The 15608-nt window shown below is 47.5% G+C and overlaps 1 protein-coding gene across 1 annotated transcript in view; it reads right to left on the bottom strand.

Annotated features, from left to right (window-relative positions):
- The window catches only part of LOC308548052 (polycystin-1-like protein 2), a gene marked incomplete at both ends in the record, with an annotated part of 84418 nt that overhangs the window by 45436 nt on the left and 23374 nt on the right, over positions 1-15608 (bottom strand). The window contains 9 exons of the mRNA XM_081119068.1: positions 777-908; positions 3834-4028; positions 4800-4945; positions 5817-5993; positions 7394-7535; positions 8244-8364; positions 10260-10467; positions 12205-12322; positions 14084-14133. Coding sequence (XP_080975194.1) covers positions 777-908; positions 3834-4028; positions 4800-4945; positions 5817-5993; positions 7394-7535; positions 8244-8364; positions 10260-10467; positions 12205-12322; positions 14084-14133 — 1289 coding nt within the window. The remainder of the gene's footprint in view (positions 1-776; positions 909-3833; positions 4029-4799; positions 4946-5816; positions 5994-7393; positions 7536-8243; positions 8365-10259; positions 10468-12204; positions 12323-14083; positions 14134-15608) is intronic.

The raw sequence follows: 15608 nt of genomic DNA on the forward strand, positions 1-15608 counted from the left end.
TAGGACAGACCATCTCCCACACCATTCAAGGAATGAGGGCTAGAATGGAGGCGAGCGAGGTGCGGACACAAACTAGGGGAATCTAGACCAGGCCGGTCATGCCAGCTGTCTGTATCACCAGCTGGCGGGCCAGGTATTGCCTCCCTACAGTGTGCTAAGTTCCTTTAGTAGAGTAGCCTAGTCTATCTCAGAATCCTTCCCAGAGTGCCTTGCACAATGCCCAGAACATAGTAGGCATTCAGTAAACATTCACTGACCACATGGATGGATGGATGGATGGATGGATGGATGGATGGGAGTTATCCATCAAGAGGGGTGGGGGAGCTGTACCCCAGCTGATTTGTCACTGAGCACTGCACCAATCCCCTGACATGTCCAAGCCACTATGTAGGCAGGTGAGAGTGGGGTGTGGGGGTGTCAGAAATGAAAGAAAGGCTGGAGTTGGCAGCTGGATGTCAGGCTGGTGTGCACAGAAGTGGGAGACATGAGTGGTCAGCAACAGCATCTGGACACACACTTAACCACCCAATAGTTAAATTCAGCGGGGGAGGGTGGTGTGTAAGCACATGGGCCATCTCACCCAGAAGGAGGCACAGCTATGGGAGGGCACCTTCCTTCCCTTGGCATCACCCATGTAAGACTTTTGGATAAAGATCGCAGAAGTCTTGGCAGCCCTGTGACTGAGAAACCTTTGACCTGTGCTGGGGTGAATTGTCAGCCACCCACTGTGGAGGCACGTGTCCCATGGCTTGGCTCAGTGGGTGAGAACTACTCACCTGGGCCAAGGGCGTGAGCTCCTCACTGCGATGGGTCACCTCTCTCAGCACCTTGGCCAGCCCCTGCACCCTCTGCATGTCCCCCAGGGTGGTGGTGACTGCAGACAGCGACTCCAGCACACGCTCTCTGACCTTAGCACGGAGGGAGGAAGGTAAGGAGAGGAGATGTAATTCCAGTGGCTTGAAACTGTTTTAGAAAGGTTTGGGGTCAGAGCAAGTGACTGGGCCCATCTTGGGTTTTTCAAAGCCCATAGACCTCTGTTTGCCTCAAAGGATGTGCAGTGGGCAGAATAATGGCTCCCAAAGATGTCCACGTCCTAACCCCTGAGACCTGTGACTGTGTTACCTCACATGGGAAAAGGGGCTGGCAAAGTCACTTTGGAGATTTGATTAAGTAAAGGATTCTGAGAGGGAGCGGCCCAGATTAACCAAGTGAAGCCAATGTCATCACAGGGGTCCTTATAAGAGGGAGGGTGAGGGTCAGTGTCCGAGGAGGAGATGTGGGGATGGAGGCAGAAGTGGTGGAGAGGGAGAGGGGAGAGAGTAGAAAGAAGGGGGGAATAGGAGAAGGATTTGAAGGTATTAAGCTTCTGACTTTGAAGATGGTGAGAGGAATATAGGCAACTTCTAGAAGCTGGAAAAGCAAGGAATAGACTGTTTCCTAGAGTTTCCAGACGGTTCGCAGCCTTGCCAATACCTTCACTTTAGCCCAGTGAGACTCCTTTCAAACTTCTGACCTCCAGAACTGTAAGATAATAAATCTGAGTTGTTTCAAGCCACTAAGTTTGTGGTAATTTGTTACAGCAGCCATAGGAAACTAATACAGGATGTCTCAGCTTTCTCCAAATCTTCAAATCAAATCTGTAAAATCTGGCATCATTTAAAAACAAGTCGTGTCTCAGGGTGGCATTTGTGACCAGAATGGCATGACATTCAGAAATCAGATTACTTTGTTGGCTCGGGGTAGGTGGCAGATCTTGTTGCAGGCTTGGGCCCTGTTTGCCTTTGGAGTGATTGGGGACAATTCCCCCTCCTCATCCCCTGACTCCCACCTTGAGCCACACCTTCTGGGGCTTCTGAGCAATGTGCTTTCTAAGCCACAAAGCCTGAATGAGGGGCTGGCCAGGGGCTGGCTTTGTCAGCAGCACAGAAAAACTAAGAATAATTTCAGCACTGCCCCACAGAACTTTCCACGTTGATGGAAACATCCTCTCCCCTGTGCTGTCCAATAAAATGGCCAGTCACCAAATGTGATGGTTAAGCCTTGAAATGTGGCGGGTACAACTGGAGAACTGGATTTTTAAACTTTATTTCATTTTAATTTAAATGTAAGTAGCCAGACGTGACTAGTGGCAAACATTTGGAATAGCACAGATACAAATGAAGAGTCTTTCACTCAGCCTGCTAGTCACAGCTTGCTCAGTCTAACCATCAAACAATTTTTCATGGCACCTACAGATTTTTGTTTGTCTGCCATTAGTTCAGGGTATATGCAGGCTGTGGCTTGGATGGAGGAAAGAATAGGCCAGTATATGAGGGGACTCTTGTCAGAATGATCTGGAAGGGAAGCTCAGATAGTGTTTAATCTCATGTTTGCCTCTGCAGATCTTCCCACCATCCTTGTCACCATCTTGGAGGCTGTCTACATGGAGACGTCACTGGCCCCTGATCCTCTGGTCAATGGATTCACTCAGGAAAAGAGAGAGCTAGAAGCTATTGTCCTGCGGCCCCCCTGGCCAGGTCACTGTGGGTTGAGTGCCTCGTCCTTCAAAAGCCACTGCTCCTACCAGGGAGCCCCCTTCACACATGGCTGCCCCCTTTGGATTCTGGTCACCTCAGGCTGAGCCGCTGCAGTCCTGCATCATCTGTGTGCTCAGGGACCACAGGACATCCAGAGGGAAGTGTGCCACAGGTAATGCTCAGAGTGAATGCAACCAAGAACCACGGGGGGGGGGGGGGGGCGGTGTATGTGTATGGGGGTTCTAATGTGAAGCAAAGGACTGAGTGAGAGGGCTTGTGGGGGGGGCTGGAGGTGGATGGGGGAGAGCCAACCTGGGTTTGAACTCTGTCTTCAGCACCTACTGGAAATGTGGACCTGGCCAAGCTACTAAAATTCTCTTACCCTGTCTCCTTTTCTATAACAAAGGGGATCTTACCTTTTACCTCATAGCGTTTTAATGGGGATTACATATCCTTAAAGTCCTAACTCAGGGCCTGACGGCACATAGTAGGTACTTAATAAATGTTAGTTACTTCTCTGTACTTAATTACTTTGACAACCACAACTTCTTTGTATTAAAAATACTTATGTGTCCTGCACCGTGCCAAGTACTTTCATGAAAACTTTTCAGGGGACCAAAGAAGTCTTCCTTCTCTTCTCCATGCCCAGCATGTATGTGTGATGCTGTGTGTGGTACAGACATGTAGCATGCCTGGGAGTGCATATTCATATGCATGTGCCATGCACTGGGAGTGAAGTAATCATATGTTCTGCAATAGTCATTTATAACATTAGGTTATAACACATGATATGGCCATTTTGTGGATTAAAACTGGTTGAATGTGGGCAGTTTCATATGGTTTGACCTATAGTTACAGTGAATGTAATTCTTATTTAACTCTCACCATAACCTTATTAGGAAAGTAGTGCTATCCTCATTTTTCAGACTGGGAAACTGAGGCTTAGAGAGGTTCAGTCACCAGCCTGTGACAATATATATGGTAAGTGACAGAGCTGGGACAACAACATCTAAGTCCAACTCCAAACCATTAACCATATGACTGAAGCTAGGTCACTATTCTCCTCTGGCCTTGGTTTCACCGTCTTTAATAGGAAGGACTGGAGTGATACCCTAGGAGCCTGTGACTCCATGAGGCTGAGCAGAGACAGCCTTCATTCTATATCATTTACTGAAAGGAAGTGGGAGGTGATGTCAATAGCTGAGGAGACACCAAAGGCTTCTCCATGGATCTCTGAACCCTGCTCCACACCCCGAGTGGCTACATATAGACCCCAGGCGCCCCAGCAGAAGGCATAAAGGGGCCCATCTCAAGTACCTTCTGTCTGGCGTCCATTCTGTGGGGCTGCTTGGATCCCTGTCCCTGGCACTCCTGGTCCAGCATGGAGGACACGGACCTGGCCAGCTGGAAGAGCAGCTCTGGACCCTGCTCGCTCCGTAGAATGGCGGTAATGTTTTCCGACACTGCGGCCTGGAATGCCACATCCTCGACACGAGCACCTCCAAGTCCCACCTATTGGGAAACCAGAAACATGCTTTGTGCAAGGAAGACCTCAACTCACTGGTTCATGTTCAAGAACAAGAGCCTGATGTCACAGATCCCGATGTGGGAAAGCAGAGCAGACCTGGAAGCCTTTGCACCGAGCACGGGGGTCTCAGGCACTTCTGAGGCTTGAGGGCAGCCCGGCTGCTTGCACCAGGCAGCTGACAGCCAACAAAAGCAAGCCTTGGGCAAGCCTTCACCATTCACTGCCCTCCTCATGGCACTCTCAGTCCCTTCCCACTCCACTGACTTCTGACCCTTGACATTTTCTTAGGATTTTATCCGGCCTCTGCCTTGTAGCCCTATTAGCTGATCTTGGCTTTCGTCTAGACTCTAAACACACTGGCCTAATTCACCTGTGCATCCTTCTGCTCCAACCACCTCACGTTCCCCACTCCAAGCCCCCAGGATCCTACCCTTATTCTGGCCACTAATCATAAAGACCTTCAAAGGTAGAAACCATGTCTGTTTTGTCCATGGCTCTATCCCGAGGGCTGGGCATGCTGTAGGTGCTCTGTAAATATTTGTTGAAGGGATGGATGAATCAATGACTCATTTGGTCATGCCCTTGGCTCCTTCCGACGCAGCTACCCTCTTATTTTTATTTATTTATGTGTTTGTTTATTTTTTTCTTTTTACAAACCCTTGTGTCGAGGGCTGACTTTCAGTAGCCTGCCACCCTCTTAGTGAGGTTCTGACAGGTCAAGTTTTCTCAGTAAGGAAACAATGGCCACTACCCACCTTAACTGCTGCATGGGTGTGCCGTCTGTCCCCCGCGTGATTGGAAACAGAAACGACCACTGTCAGCACAAAATCGTTGTCTTCTTTCCCAAGTGGGAGATAAACTGACGGGAGGGCAGGTTCAGGGCCACAGTGTAGACAGGAACCTGGCAAATGGAAATCAAGCAATTAAGGGAGCATCTCCAGGCCCCTAGGAGATTATAAACCACCAAAGTCAAGCCTAATGACAAGGACACAAAAGCCACAGCTCGTGAGGGCATGGCAGGTACTCGGGAACTCCATACTTTCAGGGTGAAGACAGCCATTTATACTGAAAATGTTCTGGTTAGAACACTGTCCTCTCTGAGGCATCGCATGCTGCTATGACCTTGGATTAATTTTACTAAGATCCATGAAAATGTTCAGGAAAAAAAAAATCCCTCCCATTTACAAGTTTTAAAAAATATATTCAAGATTGTAAACCAAACTACACAAAGAAGAAGGAAGAAGAAGAGGAGGTGGGGAGGTCTTAACAGTGAGCTCAAAACACATGCTTCCCCTGTAAACCTTTGCAGAAATGTCTCCTTTTTCAGTTCACTGCTGTGGGGTCAATAAAATTGTTGACAGTTCTGTGAAGCAAGCCCATCTCTGTCCTGGATAGCTCCAGACTTCCAAGGGGGTCGTGGCTACTCTGAGTGATTGCTAGGGTGGAGCCCTAGTAGTGGCCCCCCCATGGTCATGCTTCTGTGTATACTCATCCATTTAACTTCCTCCACATCCCTCATGACAAGACAGAGGTCATTTTGGCTCCCACTGTTGTGGAGGAGACACTGATGGGACCTGCTCTCATCTCTCTGAAGTATGTGGCTAGGTCAGTGTGCCTAGAGGTGACGGGTTAAGAGTTAGGGGAGTCTTCATCTTGCAAACCTCTCTCACACGTGGGACATATTCTTCGAGTCTTCCTGAGAGAGTGACAGGCCCTATTCTGGGAAAGGAGGAACCCAGGAGCTGAGGGGAGAGCCTAGCCTTGGCCAGTACCTGATTCCAGACAGAAGCAGTACTCCAGGGTGCCCAGAGCAGCGGACGTGTTGCAGAAGATGGCGAAGCTTGTTAGAACGGTCCCCTCCTCTGGGGCAATGGTGCAGGCTGGCACCTCGGGCAGAGGCAGAGAGCTGATGACATAGGTGTCCTCCCCGTAGGCGTGCCTGATCATTGCTGCAGAATGAAGGCATGGGGTGCTTAGGGGCTGTGTGGGTCACACAAACTCCGCCATGCTTTGGGATCACCTGGGGAACTTGTTGAACATGCAGATTCCCAGGCCTCTCTCTGGACCCCAAGCCTCAGACCCCTCTGGAGGTTCTGGGGTGGGCCTAGAAATCTGCAAATCTAACAATTACCCTGATGCAGGACATCCCAGGATCTCACTTTGAGAAACTGGGCAGAGATAGAGGACCAGATTCAGACAAACTTGAGCTTGAATCCAAGTTCTGCCACTTACTAGCAGTTGACCTTGGACTTAAGCTTTTTGAGAGTCAGCTCCTCATCTGTAAAGTGGAGCTAATAAGAATAGCTTCCTCACAGAGCTTTGGTGAGGAGGGAGTTTATTGGGCACAATGACTTGCTCAAGCTCACTGAGCTAGGTAGGGCCACAGCCAGGATCTGGAAACAGGCTGATCCCACCTGAAACGATGCTCTTTCTAGGCCCCCACAGTACCGAGAATAGCACCCTCAGTTGACCTGCACTGACATCCCACATCACCTGGTAAAATCACCTGGTTTTTCAAAAGAAGAGTATTTAGCCCCAGGTGGGTGGCTCAGCTGGTTGGAGCATTGTCGCATACATACACCAGAAGGTTGTGGGTTCAATCCCCCCATCACGACATGTATTGAAGGCAACCCATTATTATTGTTTCTCTCTCTCATTGATGTTTCTCTCTCTCTCTCTCTCTCCCCCTCCTCTCAAATCAATAAAAAACGTATCCTAGGGTGAAGATTAAAAAAAAAAAAAGAGTATGTACCTGGAAGAGCTGAGCATAAAGAGAATCTTAACCAATTAAAACTCATTCCTTGGCCTAGACTTAATTCAGAAGGGTTGGGGCAAACCCAGGAGTGTGCATGTTAAATTAGTACCCCAGGTTATCCCAGTGTGGGTGGTCTATGAGCCACTTTGAGAAACCCTAAGTCAAAGGAATCCATCAGAAAAAGAATTCCCACCCTCATTATTTATCTTTTTGAGAATCTACATTTCCCTGTGCTCTGGGCTCGTTTTAAGTAAAAAGTGCTGAGTTATCCTGGCAGGACATTCAGGCTGGACGACCCCAGAATGGCCTGCTGGTACTGCTGGTATTGTCTCACCCACCCTGCATCATACAATCTGGAGGCAGGTGTTTTTAGTATGTCCAGCTTACCTGTGTGGAAACTGAGGCACAGAGAGGTTAAATCCCTTGCCTAAAGTCTCCCAGCTAGAAAGCGGCGGTGGTGGGACTCACACCAGAGCCTGTGTGTGGCCCCCACCCTACGCTGATGCCCCATATTTCAGGCTTCTGGGTTTGTCTTGGTGCCTTTTCTGAAACGGACTGAATCCACGACAAGAGACTGAAGGGAGGCCTCCCCACCTGTGACTCTGATTAGGATGGCCTGGCCCCAAGGCTGCAGCAGGGAGCTGTTCAGCAGCAGGGTGGACACGTTGCTCTGAAGGAGGGTTAAAGAATTTGGCCAAAATCCTCGGAGTCTGCAGGCTGCCGGCAGGGGCTGGGTCTGAAAGAGAGCACAGCCCAGAGCCCATGAGGTTACAGTCAGGCCGCTGAACCTCAGCAGGGGACTTGTTTCTGACCCCTGGGAGGCCTTTCAGATTTGTCTATGAAGGATGAGCGGCAGGCACTGCTTGCTTCCCTGAGGCCAGCCCAGATATGCAATCTCCAGCCTGGTTAAGGCATTGTCCTGGGTCGGGTTCCCTAGAAGCAGAGCCTGAGGCGAGGATTCGTGTGCAGGTCATTTATTGAGGGAGGGGGCTTAGGGAAAACCGGGCGGGGGGGGGGGGGGGGGGAAGCAGGATAGGGTGGAGAATGGAACGAGGCAAAGAAATGGTCTCAGGAAGCGTCCAGCCTCGGCCCAATCCCACAGGGAACTCTGGAGCATATAAGCTGCACCACAGAAAATATCTCACTCAGAGGCAAGGGCCTGGGTTGTTAGACTTCATAGTTATTGGCCAGCGGCCACTCCACAGCAGACTGGGCTGGGGCACCAACAGCATCTGCTGTGGTGTTTCCACCTTGTTTTTGCTCCCAGACACCCATTCTTTCTCTGACTAATGCCCTGGTTTTCCTTTGGGGAATGTGCCCCATCCCCTGATTCCCTCTCCACGGGCTCTGAGTGGAGTTGACCCATCCCCAGCTTAGTCCTGGTCATGTGAGATGTCAAAGTGGGGAGACTTTTCCATTTTTGAGTGGTTGCCAGTGTCCTCACCTTCTCTAGTGGGTTGTCATCTAAATACCAGCTGAATATGGCTTCTGGGGAGTCATCCCCCATGGTGACCCTGAGCATAACGTCTTCACTGGCATTTACTGGCCCGCAGTTCATCTCACAACTGAAAGGAAGACAGAGAACAGAGCCAGGAAGCTCCCTCAGGCATTGTGGCCACCTTCCTGCCTGGTCTTTTGTCCAGTTCTTCTCAAGTCCTTTGAGAAGGTGAGAAAGGGCCTTTTTGCAAGTGAAATGTAGAATAAAAGCAACCCCCACACCAACCAAAACTGGGAAATAGCTTTGGCCTTGCAGATGGAGTCATTCGTGCCTGACTGAATTCCCATTTCATTCGCTGCACAGGGTAATGATATGGAAAGTGCATAAGGCTGAGATAGGACGCTGGGCTTGAATTCTGTCCCTGCCACTTTTGGATGGTCACCTTGCATGAGTCACTTAAACTCTCTGAGCCTCAGTTTCCTTGTGAGGGGATTAGAGCAGGCAATTTCTGTGGTTCTTCCTAGTTCTAATAATAAATGAATGCTGTGATTTTATAACATGCATGCTACAGTTTATACATGACTTCTATTATTAGCTTATCCAACGCTTACCACAACCCTATGAGTGACGTATTAGAATCCCCATGTCACAGACCAGCAAACCAGGCTCAGAGAGCTCAGATGATTTGTTTCAGTGGCACACTTCTAAGTAGGGGGATGGAATGTGAACCATCATGTCTTGACCTGAATCCTGAGCCTTCTCTATAACACCCCGTCCCTTGAGCCAATAGGAGAGCACTTTGGCACTTGCTGTGTGTTCGACCCATTCCCAGGTCCTTTCAGTTGTAACTTGGTAACAGCTCTTAAATCTCCCCACTCCTGTCTTCGTGTCTGTCCTAGTTCAAGTGTGCCAGACATTCTCCGTTTACCCTGCAGCCCACTCTCCCTCAGCTCTTTGTGCCTCTGTGCACTTGGAGACTGATCATTATAGACTGCATCACCCAATCTCTTGCACCCTCTGGCTTCTGGTTGGCCCCAGGCAGTGGGAAGCATTGACTGGAGTTTGGGGGAGAGAGGAAAGAGGCTGAGGTATTTATTTACAACTTCCCTGCTCCTTACCTGATGGGTTGCAGTTGGCAGAGGCTATGTTCCTCCAGCCAAGACCACAGCTCCTGTTGAAGGGCACCTCTCCCAAGCTGTAGATCCTATCTAGTAATATCATCCCCCAGCCCCTTATCTCTGCATTCCTAAGAGAGATAATGGCTTTCCCCAGTTATAGTTTGGCATTGTCATCCCTGGGTGGTTCCCTCATCTCTGCACACATCTGTAAATAGGGCCTTCATCCAACTCTCATCAGTCCCTCATCTGAGTGAGCCATCTGCTTCCTGCAGGGACCTGACTGAAAGAACAAGCAAGCTACCTTGAGCTCTCACCTTGATTCCTCCAAACACCTAAGCAATCTCCCCGAGTTCTCTCTTGCCCTCCTCCACCCTGCTACCAGAGCATTCTGAAGCAAAACGTGATCATGTCCCCAGCCTGCTTATAACTCTTGGATGGCCTTCCTGAACTCTTAGGATAAAAGACCAAAATCATGTCTTTGACATGATCTGCAAGGCCCTGCCTGCTCTTCAGTTTCTTCTTTCCTTTCTCTTCTTCCATGCTCTAGTCACAGCAGCCTCTTTCACTTCCAGGTTATTCTGTGCTCCCTCCTTTGACATTCTGTTTCCTTTCCAGTCCCGTTTCCCCTGGCCAAGTTCATTCCTCTTCACATCTCTGCTGGGGGGAGCCTCCCCTGACCCCGAGTTGGGAAAGTTATCATATAAATGTGCCCTCTCCCTTCATTCATTTGCGAATCATCACTGACCACCAGTAGTAACCCTATGAGAACTGAGACCCGGTCTGATTTTTACACTACTGTAAGCCCTGCCTCTAAGTCAATGCCAGAGAGGGATGGTTCTCAGTAAATGTTGCCCAAATGATGAATGAATGCCAGCGTTGCAGGAGTTTGCTCTGTTGGCCCCACCTGATTCGAGGCCTGAGTTCCAAGGGGGCGGACACATAGAGGCACTGCTCCTCCTGCTTCTCCAGCTCCTGGCCTCTCCAGATGGCCAGGCGCAGGGTGACTGCAGAATCAGGTGGTGGCAGGCAGGACGGCGGAACCACCAGCTCCCTCTGGTCTGTGCGAAGCAGCTGCCTCTCAACACAGTCACTCCACTGAGCCCAGCAACGGCCTGAGAAAGAGAGATAGGCAAACACTATCCACTCAGGAACTCTGAACTTGACACATGTGGCTATCTTCTGGTTGGGGGTTTTTAGAAGAAAAGGGTCATAAATAAGAATATCGGCTTCAAATAGAGATTTTTATTTTTTTTAAATTTCACTTACAGGTTGCAGGAATGGTACTGCAGAAGGATACTTCTGGGAGAATGACCCACGCTTCACCCAGACCTGAGCAAACCTGCAGGATATGCCAGCTTGTTTTGCACCAGTGACTTGCGTTGGTCAGCAGGCTGGCATATAACAGGAAAGGTGGCCCGCCTGGGAGAATGTCCAGGGCAGCTTCTTGTCACTGGTGTAATTCTAACTCCACTTGGAAGTGATTGTTCACAGCTGTATATCCCCGTGGGGTACACTGGGGACCTGGGAGCTGTCCCTTCCTCCGGGAGGCTGCAGTGTAATCTCCTGCTTTATGAAATCATCTCAGTAAGTCTCTGTATCCTTTGCCCTTCAACTCTGTTGATTGATGTTTATCCCCTGCCTCCAATATGATAGTCATTCCCAGGACATGTCCAGGGGTCAGGTCATCAGCTCAGTCACCTAAACTCTGTATTTGAATCCTCTATTAATTCAGATAACAAGAACTAATATTCAGAAGGACGTTCTGACCACTTAGCAATTACTATCAAAAGCCTTCAAATTTTATATGACTTTGACCCAGTTATTCCATTTCTACAAATGCATTTATGAAAGTAACCACAGATGCAAATAAAGATTGATCTATAAAGATGCTCATTACGGTGTTTATAAAGGCAAATAATTTGAAACAACCAAAATATCCAAAAAGAGGGCAATGCTTTGCCCCAGTGACTTGCATTGGTAGATAAATGACCATGCATCAGCTTGACGGTCTGTTGTGCAGTTTCTGCGAATATCAAAATGGAGACAAAGATACTGTGACATTAAAATATGCAGGATATGTTGTTCAATGGAACAAAAGGGTAGCGAGAGCAGTATGTACAGTGCGAATGACATTCATTTTCTTTCTAAAAGAATGTGTACGTAGCTAGGATATATCCTTATGAAAAGGAGGGCAACCATTTCTTTCCCTTTTTTGCTAACTTTTAAAAAAATATATTTATTTTGAGAGAGAGAGAGGAAAGGAGGGAGGGATCAGAAAGGAGAGGGAGAGAAACATCGATCTATTGTTCCACTTACGCATTCACTGGTTGATTCTTGTATGTGCCCTGACCAGAGAGTGAACCCGCAACCTTAGAGTATTAGGACAATGCTATAACCAATGGAGGTACCCAGCTAGGGCCAGGGCAACCATTTCTTAAAAATAAGAACTGATGCTACAATTTTGGTTTTTCAGAAAATGCCTCATCACTTTCTCCTTCTAGGCTTTTCCTCGTGGCATAACAAGGGCATGGAGGTGAAAGGAGGGATCCACCTAAGAGGGGAGGAGTATTTTATCACTGACATTGTTTATAGTGATAATACAAAAGCAGACTGACTTTCAGGGTTGTTATAGTTCTTAAATTCTCTACAGATGATGCATTTCCCCACCTTGGTTTGCCACTGCTACCTCTTATTTTCATTGGAGTTTGCATTCTCTGGCATTACAAGGTACACAAAATGTCAGGCATGAGTCTGCCGCTGTGAACATTAAGAAAAAGAATAGCAAAGCTAACTGCTACCCATCACTTTGTGGTGAGATAGGGCAGCTCCAGAGCTCTAAGGCCACCTACCACATGACCACTGGAAGCGTAAATCCTTGTCGCTATCCGGCCAGCCCAGAGTCACTGTCGTGAAAGGATCCACGTACCAACCAGGTTCCACGTATACCTGCACATCCCCTTTATCTCTCTGCAAAAAAAGCAACTTATTTGTAAGACATCTCTCCACAGTTGACACCCCACCCTCTACCTCAGAGCTATCTGTGCCAAGGCGTGGAATGGAGACAGACCCTGTCCGATCTTCTGGCTTCCCTCGGGATGGATCACTGGGTAAGTAACTTTAGTTGGAATTCTCAGTGGGCTCAGTGCTAAAGGCCCACCATGTGTTCAGTTGCGTTATCAGAGCCTGCTCTAGGCTGCGTCCTGTGCTTGTTGCCTGGACAAATAGGAATATAGACCTGGCTTCTGTCCTTACATTTAGTAGAGAAGACAGACAATGATTAAAACACAGAATGCAAACTGCTACAAGAGAGGGGGCCCAGGAGATTATGAGAATGTAGGAGAGGGGGGCAGTAGTTTAATAATGTAGGCCTTGGGGCCAGCCAGATCTCAGATTGGATCTTAGCGCTGGGACCCCTGGCCAGTATCTAAGCCTCTCAGAGCTTCTGTTCCTCCAACGGTTTGATAGCATCTCACTCCTGGTATTGCTGTTGATCAAATAAGAGAAACCAGTGATATGCTTCCTCTTGGGTCTGGCAGAGAGGAGGGTGCCAAGCTGTGACCTCTACAAAGCAGACAGCTGGCATCAGGGCAAGCTTCCCCAGAGGATGGGACTCCAGAACTATTGTGAAGGAGGAGGAGGGAAGGTGGGCTGGGCAACAATGGAAAGCATGTGGATTCTAGGAAGAGGGATCAGCCAGCCTGCAGTGTGTTCCTGGAGTCAGTTCTGGTAGGACCCATTAAACAGCTCATGCCCAGAAGGCTTGACCTGTAATAACATGAAGCTACAGCAGAATTCAACCCCCAGTGGTCTCCCGTGGCCTGATAACAAAATCCAAACCCTCTTGCCTTGGCACCTTAGATCCCATGTGATCTGACCCCTGTCCGTCTCTCTGTAATCTCCTACATCCCCCCCTCTTCCACACAGGCCCCAGAGCCTTCTAATCCTGGCACCCAGAAAGCTCTTGCTCTGCTTTCCAGGATGGCTGACTGTTCTATCTTCAGGTCCCCCCTTAAATGTCACCTCTTATGAGTCCTTATCTGACCACCCTCTGTTATTTGCTGTCATTGTACCCTATTGGTTCTGGATAGACACATCAGAATTCCTAGTTATATGCTAATTTGTTTGTTAGTCTCACCCAGTAGAGTTCATGAAGGCAGGGATCATGTCTTTTTATTCACCATTGTATCCCCAGCCCCTAATACCAAGCCCTGAACATTGTAGATGCACAGTAAGTCTTTGTTATTGAATAAATGCATGCATGAGATATGTCAACAGCAAGGAGTCGGAGACTTAGTCTTGCTATAAAAACTAATGAACCTGGGCGTATTTTCTAATATACGTATTAAAAGAAATAAATTATCCTCTGAGCACTGCCTTGGCTGCCTCCCATAAATTTGGATAGGTTGTATTGTCATTATCACTTGGAAATATTTTTAAACTTCCCTTGTGACTTCTTTCTTTTACCTATTGGTATTTTCTAGAAGCGTGCTATTTAATTTCCAAGGCTAAAAGACGTGTACATATCCTAGATACCTTACTATTGATTTATAACATAGGGAATGTGCTATGTTTAATTTAAATCCATCTGGGTCTCTTTTCAAGCAGAAGAAATATTAGTGATTCCTACCTAGTGCACTAAAAAAACAGAGCCAAAAAATAAAACAGAGTGCTTGGACTCTTTTTCTTGTGATATTAAGTGTGTGTTTTTTTTAAAAAAAAAATACTCACATTCTTTTCCTCAGCATTTGTTCCAGATGGTTCTTGGAGACTGGAAGGAGCTGTGAACACAGTGGGAATGGCTGTCAATCTTTGGTGGTGTTTGTAAAGTTGCCAAAGGACAGAGTGAGAAGGTATGTGGAAGAGCCCTAGGGGATCTGCCTATCTTTGGAAATAGTTTAGGGAACACAGCAAATATTCAGGTCACAGGGAAATGGCGAGAGCAAACTATTATGTTCATCACTGGGCTAAAGACACCTCTTTGGTAGTCAAGAAAGAGGCATGCAGCTGCCAATGCAGATAAAACACGAGGCTTAGAGTCAGACATGCAGCTGTATGCTATTAATGTTTAAGTACCAGTTGAGTGGGATGGGTTGGGATGGGGAGCCTCGATTTGTAGCATTTGCTAATTTCCATGGTGTACAGGGGTGGGCAAAAGTAGGTTTACAGTTGTGAGTACACAGAACACAGAGTTAATAAAGCTATTGAGATCATCACAACCTGCATGGTTTTTTTCCACACGAACAACTGTAAACCTACTTTTGCCCACACCTGTATTTCCACAAAAGCTACGAAGCTGACCTCACTGAATGTCGAGTGAGAAGAGATGGGCATAACCAGCTGCTAGGAGCTGGCCTCAGCACCTCATGGTGGTTTTCTGATCCCTTTATTGGCGTCTTCCTGGCTGTGTGAATAATAATAACCTATGGGCAGGTTAGTTATTATTTCTGAGTCTTAGCTTCCTCAATCATAAGAACGCTGAAAGGAATCCCTAATTCCCAAGGCTCCAGAAGGACCGAATGCTGTGCTATATACACTATTGTGCTGTAACCTATATATCTGTACAGAATGTTAGTGTGTTAAGTTTAAGAAATGAAAATGGTACACTCAATTGATACGCTCTGAAGATACTGATTAATGTAGATAATGATTAATGCCTAATTAATGTAGTAATTAAGATAGGAACCTAGGGTTATTCCATGTGATTCACTAGGCTCCAGTGACTTGGCTATTTTAAGATCTGTATACTCCTAATCTTTGGAAAAATTTTTCCCAGTAAAATCTCATTAGTACAAATATAGCTTCAGAGGTCTGTAAAATTATACAAGCGAATTAACATGCCTGACATAGAGGACTTTGTTAACCTTAAGAAGATGGTTTAATAACCCTGAATGAAAAAATTTTTTTTTAAAAAAAGTTGCTACCTCTGATCTTGTCATGAATTAGCTGAGTGACTTTTGCAAAGTCAATTAACCTCTCTGGGCCTCAAGTTCCATATGTGGGAAAGGAGGGCTGTGGACAATAGAATGGATATCTGATGGTTTTTCCCCTGTCCAGGCATACATACTCTCTTCTTTTGGTAACAGCATCTACGGGTGATATTTTCTCTGCGGCGCCATCCCTCTCCCACTCTCAGTCGTAGGTTTGAGTGAAGCCAACCCTACATCATGTCCCAGAGTGGACATGTGATCTTTGTCTGCCCAAACTGAGTACCACTTCCCCCTGGTCTCAGCAGCAGGTCCACAAAAGAACATGA

This window comes from Miniopterus schreibersii, assembly GCF_964146895.1.
Source record: "Miniopterus schreibersii genome assembly, chromosome: 18".
Lineage (NCBI taxonomy): Eukaryota > Metazoa > Chordata > Mammalia > Chiroptera > Miniopteridae > Miniopterus > Miniopterus schreibersii.